At 47.3% G+C, this 19,148-nt stretch overlaps 1 protein-coding gene across 6 annotated transcripts in view; it reads left to right on the forward strand.

The window, feature by feature from the left end:
• Positions 1 to 18,843, forward strand: part of LOC134949619 (bromodomain-containing protein 4-like) — a 32,808-nt gene extending 13,965 nt beyond the window's left edge. For all 6 annotated transcript variants that reach the window (XM_063938317.1, XM_063938318.1, XM_063938322.1 and 3 more), the window contains exons 3-10: positions 71 to 163; positions 10,775 to 10,882; positions 11,206 to 11,319; positions 12,507 to 12,617; positions 13,869 to 13,979; positions 14,846 to 15,055; positions 17,440 to 17,602; positions 18,124 to 18,843. In XM_063938317.1, the coding sequence (XP_063794387.1) occupies positions 71 to 163; positions 10,775 to 10,882; positions 11,206 to 11,319; positions 12,507 to 12,617; positions 13,869 to 13,979; positions 14,846 to 15,055; positions 17,440 to 17,602; positions 18,124 to 18,820 (1,607 nt within the window). In that variant the 3' untranslated portion in view covers positions 18,821 to 18,843. The remainder of the gene's footprint in view (positions 1 to 70; positions 164 to 10,774; positions 10,883 to 11,205; positions 11,320 to 12,506; positions 12,618 to 13,868; positions 13,980 to 14,845; positions 15,056 to 17,439; positions 17,603 to 18,123) is intronic.
• The last annotated feature ends 305 nt before the right edge of the window (positions 18,844 to 19,148 follow it).

Genomic DNA, 19,148 nt, shown 5'->3' on the forward strand with positions numbered 1-19,148 from the left:
ATGTATACTAATAATAACTGGTTATTACATGGACAATGTCACTTAGGTTATTTTGTATTTTTGTTTGCAGAATGTACGATGGTGAAGCCAGGAGTCCTGGTGAAGATTGAGGAGGAAGAGCTGTACGATCCTCAGAGTGATGGAAGCCCAGAGACCAACACAGGTGGCTCATAGCTATATAGCATTACTGGGATACCTAGATCAGAGTATACATCAATCTATAATTATTATATTGTGGCCACTGTAACAAATCCACATTATTCCCATTTGCCTTTAAATGAATGAGTCCAATTCCTGCTTTCTACGTATCGGAGTCCTTATGATGTTGTTATGTTGATGTCCTGTAACGCGCCTGGTCAGACTGAGTAAGTGAATCTAGGGGGATACATTATTATTACTGTCGGGAATATGTCATACTCAAGTGACCTAAAATAATTGGATACATTAGGAACACGTCTCTTTAATGACTCAACCCCCACAAATGTTAAAACCTGGGTGCCCTGCAGTCACTCCGTGCCAAGGACAGCTCTTCACAAATTGCCTTAGCCCTGATTTCTCTGACGTCCTAGTGGATGCTGGGAACTCCGTAAGGACCATGGGGAATAGCGGCTCCGCAGGAGACTGGGCACAAAAGTAAAGCTTTAGGACTACCTGGTGTGCACTGGCTCCTCCCCCTATGACCCTCCTCCAAGCCTCAGTTAGATTTTTGTGCCCGGCCGAGAAGGGTGCACACTAGGGGCTCTCCTGAGCTTCTTAGTGAAAGTTTAGTTTTAGGTTTTTTATTTTCAGTGAGACCTGCTGGCAACAGGCTCACTGCATCGAGGGACTAAGGGGAGAAGAAGCGAACTCACCTGCTTGCAGAGTGGATTGGGCTTCTTAGGCTACTGGACACCATTAGCTCCAGAGGGACCGAACACAGGCCCAGCCTCGGAGTCCGGTCCCAGAGCCGCGCCGCCGTCCCCCTTACAGAGCCAGAAGCAAGAAGAGGTCCGGAAAATCGGCGGCAGAAGACATCCTGTCTTCACCAAGGTAGCGCACAGCACTGCAGCTGTGCGCCATTGCTCCTCAGCACACTTCACACTTCGGTCACTGAGGGTGCAGGGCGCTAAGGGGGGGCGCCCTGAGCAGCAATAAAAACACCTTGGCTGGCGAAAATACATCACATATAGCCCCCAGAGCTATATGGATGAATTTTAACCCCTGCCAGATTCCACATAAAAGCGGGAGAAAAGGCCGCCGAGAAGGGGGCGGAGCCTATCTCCTCAGCACACAGGCGCCATTTTCCCTCACAGCTCCGCTGGAAGGACGTCTCCCTGACTCTCCCCTGCAGTCCTGCACTACAGAAACAGGGTAAAAAAGAGAGGGCGTAATATTAACAATATAGTAGCTATAAGGGGGAAAAACACTTATATAAGGTTATCCCTATATATATATAGCGCTCTCGTGTGTCCTGGCATACTCTCCCTCTGTCTCCCCAAAGGGCTAGTGGGGTCCTGTCCTCTGTCAGAGCATTCCCTGTGTGTGTGCTGTGTGTCGGTGCGTTGTGTCGACATGTATGAGGAGGAAAATGATGTGGAGGCGGAGCAATTGCCTATAATAGAGATGTCACCCCCTAGGGAGTCGACACCTGAATGGATGAGCTTCTGGAAGGAATTACGTGACAGTGTCAGCTCTTTGCAAAAGACAGTTGACGACATGAGACAGCCGGCTACTCAGCTTGTGCCTGTCCAGGCGTCTCAAAAGCCATCAGGGGCTCTAAAACGTCCGTTATCTCAGATGGTAGATACAGACGTCGACACGGATACTGACTCCAGTGTTGACGGGGAAGAGACAAACGTGACTTCCAGTAGGGCCACACGTTACATGATTGAGGCAATGAAAAATGTTTTACATATTTCTGATAATACCAGTACCACTAAAAAGAGTATTATGTTCGGTGAGAAAAAACTACCTGTAGTTTTTCCTGAATCTGAGGAATTAAATGAGGTGTGTGATGAAGCGTGGGTTTTCCCCGATAAAAAACTGATAATTTCTAAAAAATTATTGGCATTATATCCTTTCCCGCCAGAGGTTAGGGCGCGTTGGGAAACACCCCCTAGGGTGGATAAAGCACTCACACGCTTATCAAAACAGGTGGCTCTACCCTCTCCTGAGACGGCCGCCCTCAAGGATCCTGCTGATAGAAAGCAGGAGGGTATCCTAAAATGTATTTACACACATACTGGTGTTATACTGCGACCAGCAATCGCCTCAGCCTGGATGTGCAGTGCTGGGTTGGCTTGGTCGGATTCCCTGACTGAAAATATTGATACCCTAGACAGGGACAGTATATTACTGACTATAGAGCATTTAAAAGATGCATTTCTATATATGCGTGATGCACAGCGGGATATTTGCCGACTGGCATCAAGAGTAAGTGCGCTGTCCATTTCTGCCAGAAGAGGGTTATGGACGCGACAGTGGTCAGGTGATGCGGATTCCAAACGGCATATGGAAGTATTGCCTTATAAAGGGGAGGAGTTATTTGGGGTAGGTCTTTCAGACCTGGTGGCCACGGCAACGGCTGGGAAATCCACATTTTTACCCCAGGTCGCCTCTCAACATAAGAAGACGCCGTATTATCAGGCGCAGTCCTTTCGTCCCCATAAGGGCAGGCGAGCGAAAGGCTCCTCATTTCTGCCCCGGGGCAGAGGAAGGGGAAAAAGGCTGCAACAGACAGCCAATTCCCAGGAACAGAAGCCCTCTTCCGCTTCTGCCAAGTCCTCAGCATGACGCTGGGGCTTTACAAGCGGACTTAGGCACGGTGGGGGCACGTCTCAAGAATTTCAGCGCGCAGTGGGCTCACTCGCAAGTAGACCCCTGGGTCCTTCAGGTGGTATCTCAGGGGTACAAATTGGAATTCGAGACCTCTCCCCCTCGCCGTTTCCTAAAGTCTGCTTTACCGACGTCTCCCTCCGACAGGGAGGCGGTATTGGAGGCCATTCACAAGCTGTATTCTCAGCAGGTGATAATCAAGGTACCCCTCCTGCAACAGGGAAAGGGGTATTATTCCACGCTGTTTGTGGTACCGAAGCCGGACGGCTCGGTGAGACCTATTTTAAATCTGAAATCCTTGAACACTTACATACAAAGGTTCAAGTTCAAGATGGAGTCACTCAGAGCAGTGATCGCGAACCTGGAAGAAGGGGACTATATGGTGTCTCTGGACATCAAGGATGCTTACCTCCATGTCCCAATTTACCCTTCTCACCAAGGGTACCTCAGGTTTGTGGTACAGAACTGTCACTATCAGTTTCAGACGCTGCCGTTTGGATTGTCCACGGCACCCCGGGTCTTTACCAAGGTAATGGCCGAAATGATGATACTTCTTCGAAGAAAAGGCGTCTTAATTACCCCTTACTTGGACGATCTCCTGATAAGAGCAAGATCCAAGGAACAGTTAGTAGTCGGAGTAGCACTATCTCAAGTAGTGTTACGGCAGCACGGGTGGATTCTAAATATCCCAAAATCGCAGCTGATTCCGACGACACGTCTGCTGTTCCTAGGGATGATTCTGGACACAGTCCAGAAAAAGGTGTTTCTCCCGGAGGAGAAAACCAGGGAGTTATCCGAGCTAGTCAAAAACCTCCTGAAACCAGACCGGGTCTCAGTGCATCAATGCACAAGGGTCCTGGGGAAAATGGTGGCTTCCTACGAAGCGATTCCATTCGGCAGATTCCACGCAAGAACATTTCAGTGGGATCTGCTGGACAAATGGTCCGGATCGCATCTTCACATGCATCAGCGGATAACTCTGTCCCCAAGGACAAGGGTGTCTCTCCTGTGGTGGTTGCAGAGTGCTCATCTTCTAGAGGGCCGCAGATTCGGCATTCAGGACTGGGTCCTGGTGACCACGGATGCCAGCCTGAGAGGCTGGGGAGCAGTCACACAGGGAAGAAATTTCCAGGGCTTGTGGTCAAGCCTGGAAACGTCACTTCACATAAATATCCTGGAACTAAGGGCCATTTACAATGCTCTAAGCCAAGCAAGACCTCTGCTTCAGGGTCAGCCGGTGTTGATCCAGTCAGACAACATCACGGCAGTCGCCCACGTAAACAGACAGGGCGGCACAAGAAGCAGGAGGGCAATGGCAGAAGCTGCAAGGATTCTTCGCTGGGCGGAAAATCATGTGATAGCACTGTCAGCAGTGTTCATTCCGGGAGTGGACAACTGGGAAGCAGACTTCCTCAGCAGACACGACCTCCACCCGGGAGAGTGGGGACTTCATCCAGAAGTCTTCCACATGATTGTAAACCGTTGGGAAAAACCAAAGGTGGACATGATGGCGTCCCGCCTCAACAAAAAACTAGACAGGTATTGCGCCAGGTCAAGGGACCCTCAGGCAATAGCGGTGGACGCTCTGGTAACACCGTGGGTGTACCAGTCAGTGTATGTGTTCCCTCCTCTGCCTCTCATACCCAAGGTACTGAGAATTATAAGACGGAGAGGAGTAAGAACTATACTTGTGGCTCCGGATTGGCCAAGAAGGACTTGGTACCCGGAACTTCAAGAGATGCTCACAGAGGACCCGTGGCCTCTACCTCTAAGAAGGGACCTGCTCCAGCAGGGACCCTGTCTGTTCCAAGACTTACCGCGGCTGCGTTTGACGGCATGGCGGTTGAACGCCGGATCCTGAAGGAAAAAGGCATTCCGGATGAAGTCATCCCTACCCTGATCAAAGCCAGGAAGGATGTAACCGCACAGCATTATCACCGTATTTGGCGTAAATATGTTGCGTGGTGCGAGGCCAGGAAGGCCCCTACAGAGGAATTTCAACTGGGTCATTTCCTGCAAACAGGACTGTCTATGGGCCTAAAATTAGGGTCCATTAAGGTTCAAATTTCGACCCTGTCGATTTTCTTCCAGAAAGAACTGGCTTCAGTTCCTGAAGTTCAGACGTTTGTCAAGGGGGTGCTGCATATACAGCCTCCTTTTGTGCCTCCAGTGGCACCCTGGGTTCTCAATGTGGTTTTGGGGTTCCTAAAATCACATTGGTTTGAACCACTTACCACTGTGGACTTAAAATATCTCACATGGAAAGTGGTAATGCTGTTGGCCCTGGCTTCAGCCAGGCGCGTGTCAGAATTGGCGGCTTTGTCCTATAAAAGCCCTTACCTGATTTTTCATACGGATAGGGCAGAATTGAGGACTCGTCCTCAGTTTCTCCCTAAGGTGGTGTCAGCGTTTCACCTGAACCAGCCTATTGTGGTACCTGCGGCTACTAGGGACTTGGAGGACTCCAAGTTGCTGGACGTAGTCAGGGCCCTGAAAATATATGTTTCCAGGACAGCTGGAGTCAGAAAATCTGACTCGCTGTTTATACTGTATGCACTGTATGTAAAAGCCCATTCCACAAGGAAGGTGGGCTTTTACCGATTTAGGCTGTGGCAGGCCTGCCACAGAATGTGTAAGTTGAATTGTACTACAAATCCAACGAGCAATAGTCTGCTTAGAAGCAGGAGCACCCAGCTTGTTGGGTGCATACAGGATAAACAGCGAGTCAGACTTTCTGACTCCAGCCGTCCTGGAAACATATATTTTCAGGGCCCTGACAACGTCAAGTAACTTGGAGTCCTCCAAGTCCCTAGTAGCCGCAGGCACCACAATAGGTTGGTTCATGTGAAAAGCAGAAACCACCTTAGGGAGAAATTGAGGACGAGTCCTCAATTCTGCCCTGTCAGAATGAAAAATTAAGTAAGGGCTTTTATATGATAAAGCCGCCAATTCTGACACACGCCTGGCTGAAGCCAGGGCTAACAGCATCGTCACCTTCCATGTGAGATATTTTAAGTCCACAGTGGTGAGTGGTTCAAACCAATGTGACTTAAGGAACCTCAAAACAACATTGAGATCCCAAGGTGCCACTGGAGGCACAAAAGGAGGTTGTATATGCAGTACCCCTTTTACAAATGTCTGAACTTCAGGTACTGAAGCCAGTTCTTTCTGGAAGAAAATCGACAGGGCCGAAATTTGAACCTTAATGGACCCTAATTTTAGGCCCATAGACAGTCCTGTTTGCAGGAAATGGAGGAAACGACCCAGTTGAAATTCCTCTGTAGGGGCCTTCTTGGCCTCACACCACGCAACATATTTTCGCCAAATGCGGTGATAATGTTTTGCGGTTACATCCTTCCTGGCTTTGACCAGGGTAGGGATGACTTCATCTGGAATGCCTTTTTCCTTCAGGATCCGGCGTTCAACCGCCATGCCGTCAAACGCAGCCGCGGTAAGTCTTGGAACAGACAAGGCCCCTGCTGGAGCAGGTCCTTTCTTAGAGGTAGAGGCCACGGGTCTTCCGTGAGCATCTCCTGAAGTTCCGGGTACCAAGTCCTTCTTGGCCAATCCGGAACCACGAGTATCGTTCTTACTCCTCTCCTTCTTATGATTCTCAGTACTTTTGGTATGAGAGGCAGAGGAGGGAACACATACACTGACTGGTACACCCACGGTGTCACCAGAGCGTCCACCGCTATTGCCTGAGGGTCCCTTGACCTGGCGCAATATCTGTCTAATTTTTTGTTTAGACGTGACACCATCATGTCCACCTTTGGTTTTTCCCAACGGTTTACAATCAGGTGGAAGACTTCTGGGTGAAGTCCCCACTCTCCCGGGTGAAGGTCGTGTCTGCTGAGGAAGTCTGCTTCCCAGTTGTCCACTCCCGGAATGAACACTGCTGACAGAGCTATCACATGATTTTCCGCCCAGCGAAGAATCCTTGCAGCCTCTGCCATTGCCCTCCTGCTTCTCGTGCCGCCCTGTCTGTTTACGTGGGCGACTGACGTGATGTTGTCCGATTGGATCAATACCGCCTGACCCTGAAGCAGGGGTTTCGCTTGACTTAGGGCATTGTAAATGGCCCGTAGTTCCAGAATGTTTATATGAAGAGATGTTTCCATGCTTGACCACAAGCCCTGGAAGTTTTTTCCCTGTGTGACTGCTCCCCAGCCTCTCAGGCTTGCATCCGTGGTCACCAGGATCCAATCCTGAATGCCGAATCTGCGGCCCTCTAGAAGATGAGCACTCTACAACCACCACAGGAGAGACACCCTTGTCTTTGGTGACAGGGTTATCCGCTGCTGCATCTGAAGATGCGAACCGGACCATTTGTCCAGTAGATCCCACTGAAACGTTCTTGCATGGAATCTTCCGAATGGAATTGCTTCGTAAGAAGCCACCATTTTTCCCAGGACCCTCGTGCACTGATGCACTGACATCTGGGCTGGTTTTAGGAGGTTCCTGACTAGCTCGGATAACTCCTTGGCCTTCTCCTCCGGGAGAAAAACCTTCTTCTGGACTGTGTCCAGAATCATTCCTAGGAACAGAAGACGTGTCGTTGGAATCAACTGCGATTTTGGAATATTTAGGATCCACCCGTGCTGACGTAACACTATCTGAGATAGTGCTACTCCGACTTCTAACTGTTCCCTGGACCTTGCCCTTATCAGGAGATCGTCCAAGTAAGGGATAATTAATACGCCTTTTCTTCGAAGAAGAATCATCATTTCGGCCATTACCTTGGTAAAGACCCGAGGTGCCGTGGACAACCCAAACGGCAGCGTCTGAAACTGATAATGACAGTCTTGTACTACAAACCTGAGATACCCTTGGTGAGAAGGGTAGATTGGGACGTGGAGATAAGCATCTTTGATGTCCAGAGACACCATATAGTCCCCTTCTTCCAGGTTCGCTATCACCGCTCTGAGTGATTCCATCTTGAATTTGAACCTTTTTATGTAAGTGTTCAAGGATTTCAGATTTAAAATTGGTCTCACCGAGCCGTCCGGCTTCGGTACCACAAACAGCGTGGAATAATACCCCTTTCCTTGTTGTAGGAGGGGTACCTTGATTATCACCTGCTGGGAATACAGCTTGTGAATGAATGGCTTCCAGAACTGCCTCCCTGTCGGAGGGAGACTTTGGCAGAGCAGACTTCAGGAACCGGCGAGGGGGAAACGCCTCGAATTCCAGTTTGTACCCCTGCGATACTACCTGTAGAATCCAGGGATCCACTTGCGAGTGAGCCCACTGCGCGTTGAAATTCTTGAGACGGGCCCCCACCAAGCCTGAGTCTGCTTGTAAAGCCCCAGCGTCATGCTGAAGACTTGGCAGAAGCAGGGGAAGGCTTCTGATCCTGGGAAGCGGCTGCATGGTGCAGTCTTTTTCCCCTTCCTCTGCCCCGGGGCAGAAAGGAATGGCCTTTTGCTCGCTTGTATTTATGAGAACGAAAGGACTGAGTTTGAAAAGACGGTGTCTTTTTCTGTTGATGTGAAGTGACCTGGGGTAAGAAGGTGGACTTTCCAGCCGTTGCCGTGGCCACCAGGTCCGAAAGACCAGCCCCAAATAACTCCTCCCCTTTATACGGCAATACTTCCATATGTCGTTTGGAATCCGCATCCCCTGACCACTGACGCGTCCATAACGTTCTTCTGGCAGAGATGGACATAGCACTTACTCTTGATGCCAGGGTGCAAATATCCCTCTGTGCATCACGCATATATAGTAATGCATCCTTCAAATGCTCTATAGTTAACAATATATTGTCCCTATCCAGGGTATCAATATTTTCAGTCAGGGAATCCGACCACGCGACTCCAGCACTGCACATCCAGGCTGAAGCGATTGCTGGTCGCAGTATAACACCAGTATGTGTGTATATACTTTTTAGGATATTTTTCCAGCCTTCTATCAGCTGGTTCTTTGAGGGTGGCCGTATCAGGAGACGGTAACGCTACTTGTTTAGATAAACGTGTGAGCGCCTTATCTACCCTAGGGGGTGTTTCCCAACGTGTCCTAACCTCTGATGGGAAAGGATATAGTGCCAATAATTTATTAGAAATTAGCAGTTTTTTGTCGGGAGAAACCCACGCTTTTTCACATACCTCATTCAATTCATCTGACTCAGGAAAAACTATTGGTAGTTTTTTCACCCCCCACATAATACCCTTCTTAGTGGTATTTGTAGTGTCAGAAATGTGCAATGCTTCCTTCATTGCCGTGATCATGTAATGTGTGGCCCTACTGGACATTACGTTCGACTCATCACCGTCGACACTAGACTCCGTATCTGTGTCTGGGTCTGTGTCGACCCACTGAGGTAACGGGCGTTTTAGGGCCCCTGGCGGTGTCTGAGACGCCTGGACAGGCACTAATTGATTTGCCGGCTGTCTCATGTCGTCAACAGTTTTTTGCAAAGTGTTGACATTATCACTTAATTGTTTGAACACGATCATCCAGTCAGGTGTCGACTCCCTAGGGGGTGACATCACTAACGCAGGCAATTGCTCCGCCTCCACATCATTTTCCTCCTCATACATGTCGACACACACGTACCGACACACAGCACACACACCGGGAATGCTCTGATAGAGGACAGGACCCCACGAGCCCTTTGGAGAGACAGAGGGAGAGTCTGCCAGCACACACCCAGCGCTATATATATATACAGGGATAACCTTATATAAGTGTTATTCCCTTATAGCTGCTGTTTATATTGTCATTTGCTGCCAATAGTGCCCCCCCTTCTCTTTTTTACCCTGATTCTGAAGCAGGACTGCAGGGGAGAGTCAGGGAGCCGTCCTTCCAGCGGAACTGTGAGGGAAAATGGCGCTTGTGTGCTGAGGAGATAGGCTCCGCCCCTTCACGACGTCCTTATCTCCCGCTTTTTTGTGTAAAAATGGCAGGGGTTAAAATACATCCATATAGCCCAGGAGCTATATGTGATGTATTCTTTTGCCACCTAAGGTATTATCATTTATATTGCGTCTCAGGGCGCTCCCCCCCAAGCGCCCTGCACCCTCAGTGACCGGAGTGTGAAGTGTGCTGAGAGCAATGGCGCACAGCTGCGGTGCTGTGCGCTACCTTAGTCTGAAAACAGGATTGTCTTCTGCCGCCGATTTCACCGGACCTCTTCGTCTCTTCTGGCTCTGTAAGGGGGACGGCGGCGCGGCTCCGGTGACCCATCCAGGCTGTACCTGTGATCGTCCCTCTGGAGCTAATGTCCAGTAGCCTAAGAAGCCCAATCCACTCTGCACGCAGGTGAGTTCGCTTCTTCTCCCCTTAGTCCCACGATGCAGTGAGCCTGTTGCCAGCAGGACTCACTGAAAATAAAAAAAAAACCTAAATTAAACTTTTATTCTAAGCAGCTCAGGAGAGCCACCTAGCCTGCACCCTTCACGTTCGGGCACAAAAATCTAACTGAGGCTTGGAGGAGGGTCATAGGGGGAGGAGCCAGTGCACACCACCTGATCCTAAAGCTTTTATTCTTGTGCCCTGTCTCCTGCGGAGCCGCTATTCCCCCATGGTCCTTACGGAGTCCCAGCATCCACTAGGACGTCAGAGAAATTCTTATTTTTTGGTCCAAGCTCTGGGATCCATGACGTGATCTTCTGGCCCAGAAATGAAGTGCGCACGACATCATGATGATGACACAGCTGAGGAAATCCTTCCCCTTACAGGGCCTCCCTGACCCCTATATACACTACTGGTGATGGCTCCAGTACCCACATACACAGAGTAGCTGTAGGTTTGTCTGACAGAGGCAGGTTCCGGGGTCCCGTCGGTTTCACACCTCTGTCGCTGTAACACAGGGCAGGCTGGCCTTCAAAGATTTCCTCCAAAGCAAACCACAAATGATCAGTATGATTTTACATTTTAGAGGCAGAAACAGTATAACGATGACACATTACACAGCTCGCTGATTACTAAGTCTGGTTCTATATTCCCCTTATCTGCATAGGATATGCCGGTATGAAGCCTAGGGTTAGATCTGAACGTGAAGAAGAGCTGTTTATACAGGGCGACCTGCAGTCTGAGGATGGGGAGAGTCTCCCTGAAAACTGCACAGGTAGTGTGTTCAATAAATACAGGAATATTCTATAAATATATAGTGTGTGTATATTTAGGGTGACAGGGATTGGTGGATACCTGAGCAGTACGTTGCTCTTCTACATTCTGTTGTGCATATATATTTACAGATGTGTCCTCATAGAACGTTGCCGCAATGCGTCGCAAATCGCGGGATAACGGGAGCGCACGTGTGTACGCACGCACCCGCTATCCATTCCCTTTACATTGGGGACCCGCGGGAGTGATTTAGCGCGGCGTGCTGCGATGTGCTGTGAAGCGCTGCATGCCGCAACAGCAATCCTGTATGTTCATAATTTGCAGGTTACGCAATGGCGAATCACGACGTTGTGATAAAGACTGAGGAAGACGATGAAGAGTCGTATATGAGGAATGGCGAGATGTTTGAGGATGAGGAAAGTCCTGAGACCAGTACAGGTGATTAGTGGAACTGAGATCATTTGTAGGTAAATGCCCAGGAACAGAGAAGGGGAATATTGTATGTGACCCCTAGGCCGGGAGATATAGGGACAATGGTCTACAGGCAGCAGGGTGTATCCTAGTGTGTAGATGGCCGCATACATGTCACTATGACCCTGTTATAACCTATATTCATGTAGACTATGCAGGTTTCCTATTCATCTGATCTGGATTACTTACAGTACGTTCAGCAACACAGATTTGCAGCTCAGTATAATGGAATACCCCTATTCACACTGAGCTGACACCCCGAGTTATTGGCGGGGGCAAGCTGGCACAACCTGGTTTTCCTGGTTTGGTGTGAAAGGGTTGAACCAGGTCGTGCATCCCGGGTCCACTACCAGGGTTATTTCCGGGTCTTACCCAGGTCGGCTGCAGTGTGAAAGGCAGACCCGGGTCATACATGACTTATGTCATGCCTAAAAGGCTGCTGATTGGCTGACTGAGGAGTGCTTGGTGATGGCGTCATCTCCAAGCGTCCTTTGTGAACAGCGACGGCTTGGGAAAAACCCGGGTCCCGGCGGCACTTTGACAGGGTAAGTACATATGCCGACCTGTGTTCAGTATCCTGGGTCAGAGCCGGGGCTTCTGTCTTAAATGGGTATAAGTAATTAATTTCAATATTTGAAATTTATGTATTACTGATGGAACATCCCATTTTACATTTATGTGAAAATAAAAGAAGAATACATACGTTGTGTTTGCAGTTTGGCCCCATGCTTGGCTAGATCCAGGTGACCACGTGTGAGCCTCTTACTGCAGGTGGCAGATCAGCTGACTAACACTCACAGTCAGCTGACTAACACCTTTCTATAACCTGCAGCTGTCAGCTGACTAGAACCTTTACATAACTACAAGTTGGGTTACCCGTACTGCTCTATATCTGTAATGTGATGTCCGCTAACCAGCGTCTTTCACAATACCTGTATTGAATATGTAATCACAATTGAATGCTGAGATTTTTGTGCGCAGAAAGCAATGTGTACCTATGTGCTTTGGGACGGCTGAAGGCTGTGTTTGGGCATATTGATAACGCTTCTAGTTGTCTCATTCTGTTTGGGTTTACGGCTTGGAGAAAGCACTTACAGCAACTGTATTCTGACTATACACCTAAATGACCATAATGTCATTTCTGCTCTATGTAGGGCGTAGTATAAATCCAGAAATCCTGGTGAAGATTGAAGAAGACGGCCGGACGTACGTAATGGGTGATCACCACTTTGAGGAGAGGTACAGCTCTCCGGATGCTAGCCCAGGTAACATAATTATAGTATTATCCAACGCTACACACACTCATTCTGTGTAAAATTAAACGAGTGAAGATACAATTTGTCCGATTCTGTGATTATCTGCACTTCTCTATGTGAATTGCCAACACAAATCCCATATACAGTATACTATAGACTAGAATGAAACAGTGCCCCCTGGTGGCCACATTATCATTACTGTGCTGCAATAGCGATAGATTTCACAGTAATAAAACTGTGCTGTTAGCTGAATGAATATCAGTAGGGCGTTAATCACCTACATTAAGCCAGGCCACCACCCAAATACACCGCTTTTGTAATCTGTAGTGCTATCTCTTTATATTGTTCTACGTTCTTGTTGCACAAGTTCAGCTCCTTCACACCGACACATAGGTTCTGTAAGTGAATTAAGTTCCATGGAGAAACCCGCTAGCGTCCACACATGTTTCTGCACATTGAGCTCCATGTATACGGCGGCCCGTGAAGTGACGTGGTTTTGCTTCCTTCAGAACCACGGACAGAGCCTCCTACATACAATGCGTTTCAGGTGTAGCTAGAGCCTTGAGTCTGCCCCATGTGGTTAGTAAGACCTGGATCGCTCCACTCGCAGTGCAACACCTGCCTAGCTGTCCTTCATCTGCCTGTTAAGCTTATCTTAATAAGGATTTTAATACCTTGAAACATCTAAGCCTCTGAGTTAAGTCACCCGTACCTCCTGTACATAACACATCCGGCTGTAAAGCAAGACGCGTGCACACAGAATGCTACCTAGCGGTCAGTTTTGATGGGATTGGTCATACTGATCACTTTGGGCCGACTCGCATGCCATGATTGGACAGTTGCATCCAGGGTTTCAGGTCCTGTCTCCACTGAAGGACTATGGGAAGGAAACTGGGAGGTCGGATACACAAAGCCTAATTATGTAGATTGCGGCTACACTGCACAGTGGGGCAGATGTATTAACCTGGAGAAGGCATAAGGAAGTGATAAACCAGTGATAAGTGCAAGGTGATAAAGGCACCAGCCAATCAGCTCCAATATGTAAATTAACAGTTGGGATCTGATTGGCTGGTGTGTTTATCACCTTGCACATATCACTGCTTTATCACTTCCTTATACCTTCTCCAGGTTAATACATCTGCCCCAATGTTTGTTATCAATAGTGTTTTTTTGGAATAAATGTTTATATAATCGTATATATATTTCTGGCCTGAAGCTGTTGCATGTTCCGCAGGTGATTTACAAACCTATTTCTCGTAGATTATGTTCTAGTGAAGGTTAAAGAAGAAGAGGAGGAGGAAGAGGAAGGGTGTTACGGGATGGACTTCCAGCCTCATGCAATGAAAATGATTCGTCCTCACACCAGCTCAGGTGAGCGACTCTCCACCCCGTAACAGCTGAGTAAGGTTGTCGATGTTGTGGGAACAAAGTCGGTTGATGACGCATGTGCTTCCTGAGTTATTGCGCCCCCAGGTAATATTAGCACCTAATTATAAGCGCTAGGTGTTGTCAGTCCAATATTATGCGCACGGCTGGTGAACTAGGTCTGGCGGGTAGGGTAGTGAATATATTGTGGATACATTTATGTCGGCTACTTTTCAATGCTATTTTCGGGATGCGGTCAATTTATCTACAATCAGAATCCCGATGGTCAAAATACCGACATTTAAACTGCCGACAGATCAAAAAGTCAACATGAACTTTTTATGTTTTTTTTTTTAGTTGAAACTGACTTGTTCATACTTTACCATCCCAGTGGATCTGGAGGGGGAATATAATAGTGTGATGAGCGTGTTCCCAAAGCATGGCGAGCGCAGCAGTACACTTATGCGGTGTCCATGTCGACCTATGTTGACATACACACACAAAAACAAAGAAAACGTGTCGATTTCTTGACCTGTCGACATTTTAAATGTCCGTATTTTGACCTTGTTGGTATTTTGACCATCAGGATTTTGATTGTAGGTATTTCATACTAAACCCGCAATTTTCCAGCGATTTCAGTGGCAGTAAAGTAGCAGCTGCCGTATAAACCAGTTGCCACACGGCAGGTGTGCCGCAGCCGTCCTGTTGTGCTGCGCTAATTGAAGTCGACCACAGATCTAAATGAAATTGTCCTGGAATTGCATTGAAAACGGGCGCACTCTCTTAGGAATTCCAGTAGATAACATTTAAATCTGATTTATTCACGATTTCATAATGCCGCTTCCCTTTTCCTGCTGCATGTGACGGACCAGGAAAATACGGGAGGGTCCACAGGATGTCTTCCAAAATGGTCATCGACATTGATCAGTTGATTCATATGGTGCAAGACCGTCCGGAGCTGTACGACCCCAAAGTGCCTTCCTACGCCGATAGGTACAAGAAGAGGAAAGCCTGGGAGGAGATCTGCTCGGCGGTGGTCCCGGACTGGGAGCTGTGCAGCGAAAAGGAGAAAAATATCAAAGGTACACCTCATCCTATGTGACCAAGACTTACGTATACATTCTTATAATAAATACTCACATCTACAGATGTGTCCTCATACATCAATGCAGCAGTCGTGGCAAACAGCTCCTTGGCGCACCAGGTGCCATAAGACTGCTAGTGTCTAGGGTGCAACAGGAGACTGCTGATTAATTTGGTGTGCGACACTTGTATATCTGTGTGCGAGTGAGTCTCTGAATCTGTACACGAAGTGCTACAATGTAGCAGCCGCAGCTTTTTTCCAATACAAGTTCTGTTCTGTTCCGTATTCAGACTCAGGCACACACAGATATATCACATCAACAACTGCAGAATATTACGGCGATTGTAACAAAAAAGAAAAAAATAGCTCCGTTCTGTAAGTCTGTAAAATGTTCTCTGTGACCTATACGTTTCCATATGGATGGATAGAAGAGTCTTACTGTAGAATCTACATCTGGAACTCACGATATAGAGCCAGCATTTTATGTAACAGTTTACGCCCTAGCCGATCCTGCTTTCAGGCATATAATTGTTTCATTGTAATTATACCATAGCTGACATTGAGGCAATTAGGCTGATTCTGAGGTTGGAGCAAACCCAAAAAAGAGAAGTCACTGTGCACCTGGGTAACACCATACTGTACTACAGGTGGGGCAGATGTAACCTCTGCGCCTGGGTAATACCATGCTGCACTGCAGGTGGGGCAGATGTAACCTCTGTACCTGGGTAACACCATGCTGCACTGCAGGTGGGGCAGATGTAACCTCTGCACCTGGATAATACCATGCTCCACTGCAGGTGGGGCAGATGTAACCTCTGCACCAGGATAATACCATGCTGCACTGCAGTTGGGGCAGATGTAACCTGTGCACCTGGGTAATACCATGCCACACTGTAGGTGGGGCAGATGTAACATGCAGCGAGATTTAGATGTAAGAGGGGTGTGTCTAAGCAGTGTAAAAAGGACAGTAACTTTGCATCTGGAACAAACCATGTTGCCATACAGGGGGTGCAAATACATGTATAATGTTTGCATGCCGGGTAAATACCAGCAGCTTTTGCATGTAGCCCACAAATGCTGGGCGGCTGTATTTTTCTTGCATTACTCTCAACTCAGAATCGGCCTCATGGGGGAATTCAGTTAGCCCTAATATAATTTTGGTTCAAAACACAGAGTTTTTCATGCTTTTTTATTTTCATTCATTTTTTGTTAGATTTTTTTTGGAGCTATTCAACAAGCCCCCGTTTTTTGCGCCCAAAATAATATTACTTTTTTGGCTGGGGAAAACATGTGTGATAAGTTCATGAACTTATGTGTTTTCGCTGTTGCATGTTTGATAACCGTCTTTTATCCTAGATTTTGTTGGAGCCTGCTGAGGTCCCGAAAAAAAATCCCAGATAAGTGTCAGCGTTGGGCTGACTTCGGGGATAATTGTATAGACCCAGGGGATCAATTAGCCCACGGTAACTTACCACAGCTAGCTGAATTCCCCCCTTAATGTGTCTATGTATGGAAGGGTTTAGATTTAAAAATACTGTCCATGCAAGGTACATATTAGGTGTTTATTTTCATTATTTACAGTTAAATGACCAATATATGCGCTGGGTATGGGATCCTGGTGGCCAGCATACCGACACAGTTATCCCGGCCACCAAAATCCCGGCGGGGGGGCGAGCACAACAAAGCCTCTTTGCTGGCTCGCTGTGCTTGCCACGGGTTCTATTCCCACTCTATAAGTGTCGTGGACCCCCACGAGTGGGAATAGCCCTGGCGCAGCTGTCGCCATTCTCCGCAGTCAGGATCCTGGCATCTGTACTCTGACCACCGGGATAGTAACTACATCCCCACTATATGTTGTGCTGTGCATAAACTATAAACTATCACTATATTCAAAATATATATGATCAACTACCAGGATCAACTACCGATATGAGATGAGATCATTTTGATTGATATATGTTTTTTTTTCTGTGCACATAATTTTATCTTTCAGTACATTTATCAACTTAAAACGGCAATAACTAAGGATAACTGTCACGATAACAAGGTAGATAGATAACAAGGTCGCGTTGTACGCCAAACCTCTGTACTCCTATCTTGGTATTGGAGCTTTTAGGACCTGTCCATATGATTAATTTGCAAATACGAATTTTTTGGGGGATATTGTATTCTCTAGTGACGCTTTAATGATATGTTTTGCATGCTTTCTTCTATAGCTCCTCATTTTCATGTGGTTATTTTGCATACTGTAAATCTACTCTATCCATCGGTGGCGTGTGATTGGGTCTAGCGGATGTGTTTATATCGACCACTATATTAATTTCTAATTTGGAAATGCTTGTACCTTTCGCAGTTTGTGTGAAATCTGTGTTCTGCCTACAGCCAAAGAAATTCAGACACGATGGCGATCCCTTAAAGACTGCTTCCGGAGGGAGCTCACTTTACAGAAGAAACTGGAGAAAAGTGGAATTCCGACCAGTCGCAGGAGGAAATACGTTCACTACGACGGTCTTCTGTTCTTAGAACCTACTATGAAGCTGCGAGAGTGAGTGACGCACATTTCTATGCAACTACTAAGTTTCGAGTTTGGGGTCCGACGGGTTCCGCTAATGAGACTTGCTGCAGGTGAAAAAAAACAGCGGCCAAGACTTTCCGCTATTCTATTAGAAAATCTCAATGGGAGTCAACGCGGCTTTCAGTTTGCAGCCCCTGAGTAAGTGAGAAGTAGGGAAAAATCTTTATATTAAGGTACAAATTAATGAATACAATTAAAGGGATTTAAATAGTATGATGAGAGTTACTAGTGTTTTTCCTCCAATATTTTTAAACTTACTGAAAAACTATTTAAAATCACATTATTTCTGTACCCCAAAATAAGAGGCTTTAATTTGGGGTTAAGATTTTTTACTATAATTTACTATAAAATAGCTCAGGTGCGGCAATGTAAACCATGCTGATAATAGCCCGTGAAGACTGCAGTCAAATCTCGGCATAACGCAGTTACTTGAATCTGTCTGCTTAGTCTTCGCTGTCTGGCCACTAACTCTCTTTCCGGTTTTCTTACAGCATCAAGGACCCGGTTGAAATTTTACAGCCAATCGATGTAGAACAAGTAGCCAGCCCCACCCAACCACCACCGCCGCCGCCTCCTCTGCCTCCACCACCTCCGCCGCCTCCTCCTCCTGCATCCACACCAGCTCCAACTCCGGCAGCACCAAAACGCAATAAGAAGAAAGCTGCGAATACATCCGAATCCGAGTGGGAAAAACACCTATTAAGCGTCATGAACACTCTTAAAAAGAAGACGGAGCAAAAATCGGATCCGGATGAGATCTTTCTGAGGAGCCTGCTGCCCTTCGTCAAAAAAGTTCCGGAACACCAGAAAATAGATATGCAGCTGAGCATGATGCATGTGGTGAAAAAGTTTATGGGACCGGTACAACCGGCGGCAAAAACATCCACGTGGAAAAGTGTTAACTCTGCCAACATTCCACGACATCATCCGTCTTCTGAACAGACTCCATTCACACCCTCCCAGAGGCACAGCTACCTGCGCCCCACGTCGCCACAACCCTCCTTCCCGGCGTTTGACCCCTCTTACAAGCCCACATCCTCTCACCCACAGCCACCACCATTTCCGTACCCTCAGGAACAAGAGTTCTTGCAAGGTCAACAGCCTTATTCATCTCCGTCCTCTTCCTCGTCCTCCATAAACCCTTCCCCACAAACCCATAGAGACTCCTCATACTACTTTGATTTGTAGTAAATGAATTGTTGTGTTGGAAATGTATATTTTATATCTATATATATTATTTTTTTATAATGTTATTTATATTGCCCTCACATCTCTTGTAGGTTGTTGTGCAGGGCTGTCATAGTCCAGAAGATACTGTGTAACGCCCTGTGATTGTACCCAGAACTCTGCGTATTGCGGATGATGGGGTTAAAGTAAAAAGAAAAGAGAAAAGAAAAATTCAGACTCTTTATTTGGATGACGTTTAACTAGAGATCATCCCGCTTGGCCTAAGACGTTACTTAGGGTTAGAAACAGGTGTTCTATAGCGATAAGGCTCTCTGGACATACATGTTTC

This window comes from Pseudophryne corroboree, chromosome 8 (assembly GCF_028390025.1).
Source record: "Pseudophryne corroboree isolate aPseCor3 chromosome 8, aPseCor3.hap2, whole genome shotgun sequence".
Classification (NCBI taxonomy): Eukaryota; Metazoa; Chordata; class Amphibia; order Anura; family Myobatrachidae; genus Pseudophryne; species Pseudophryne corroboree.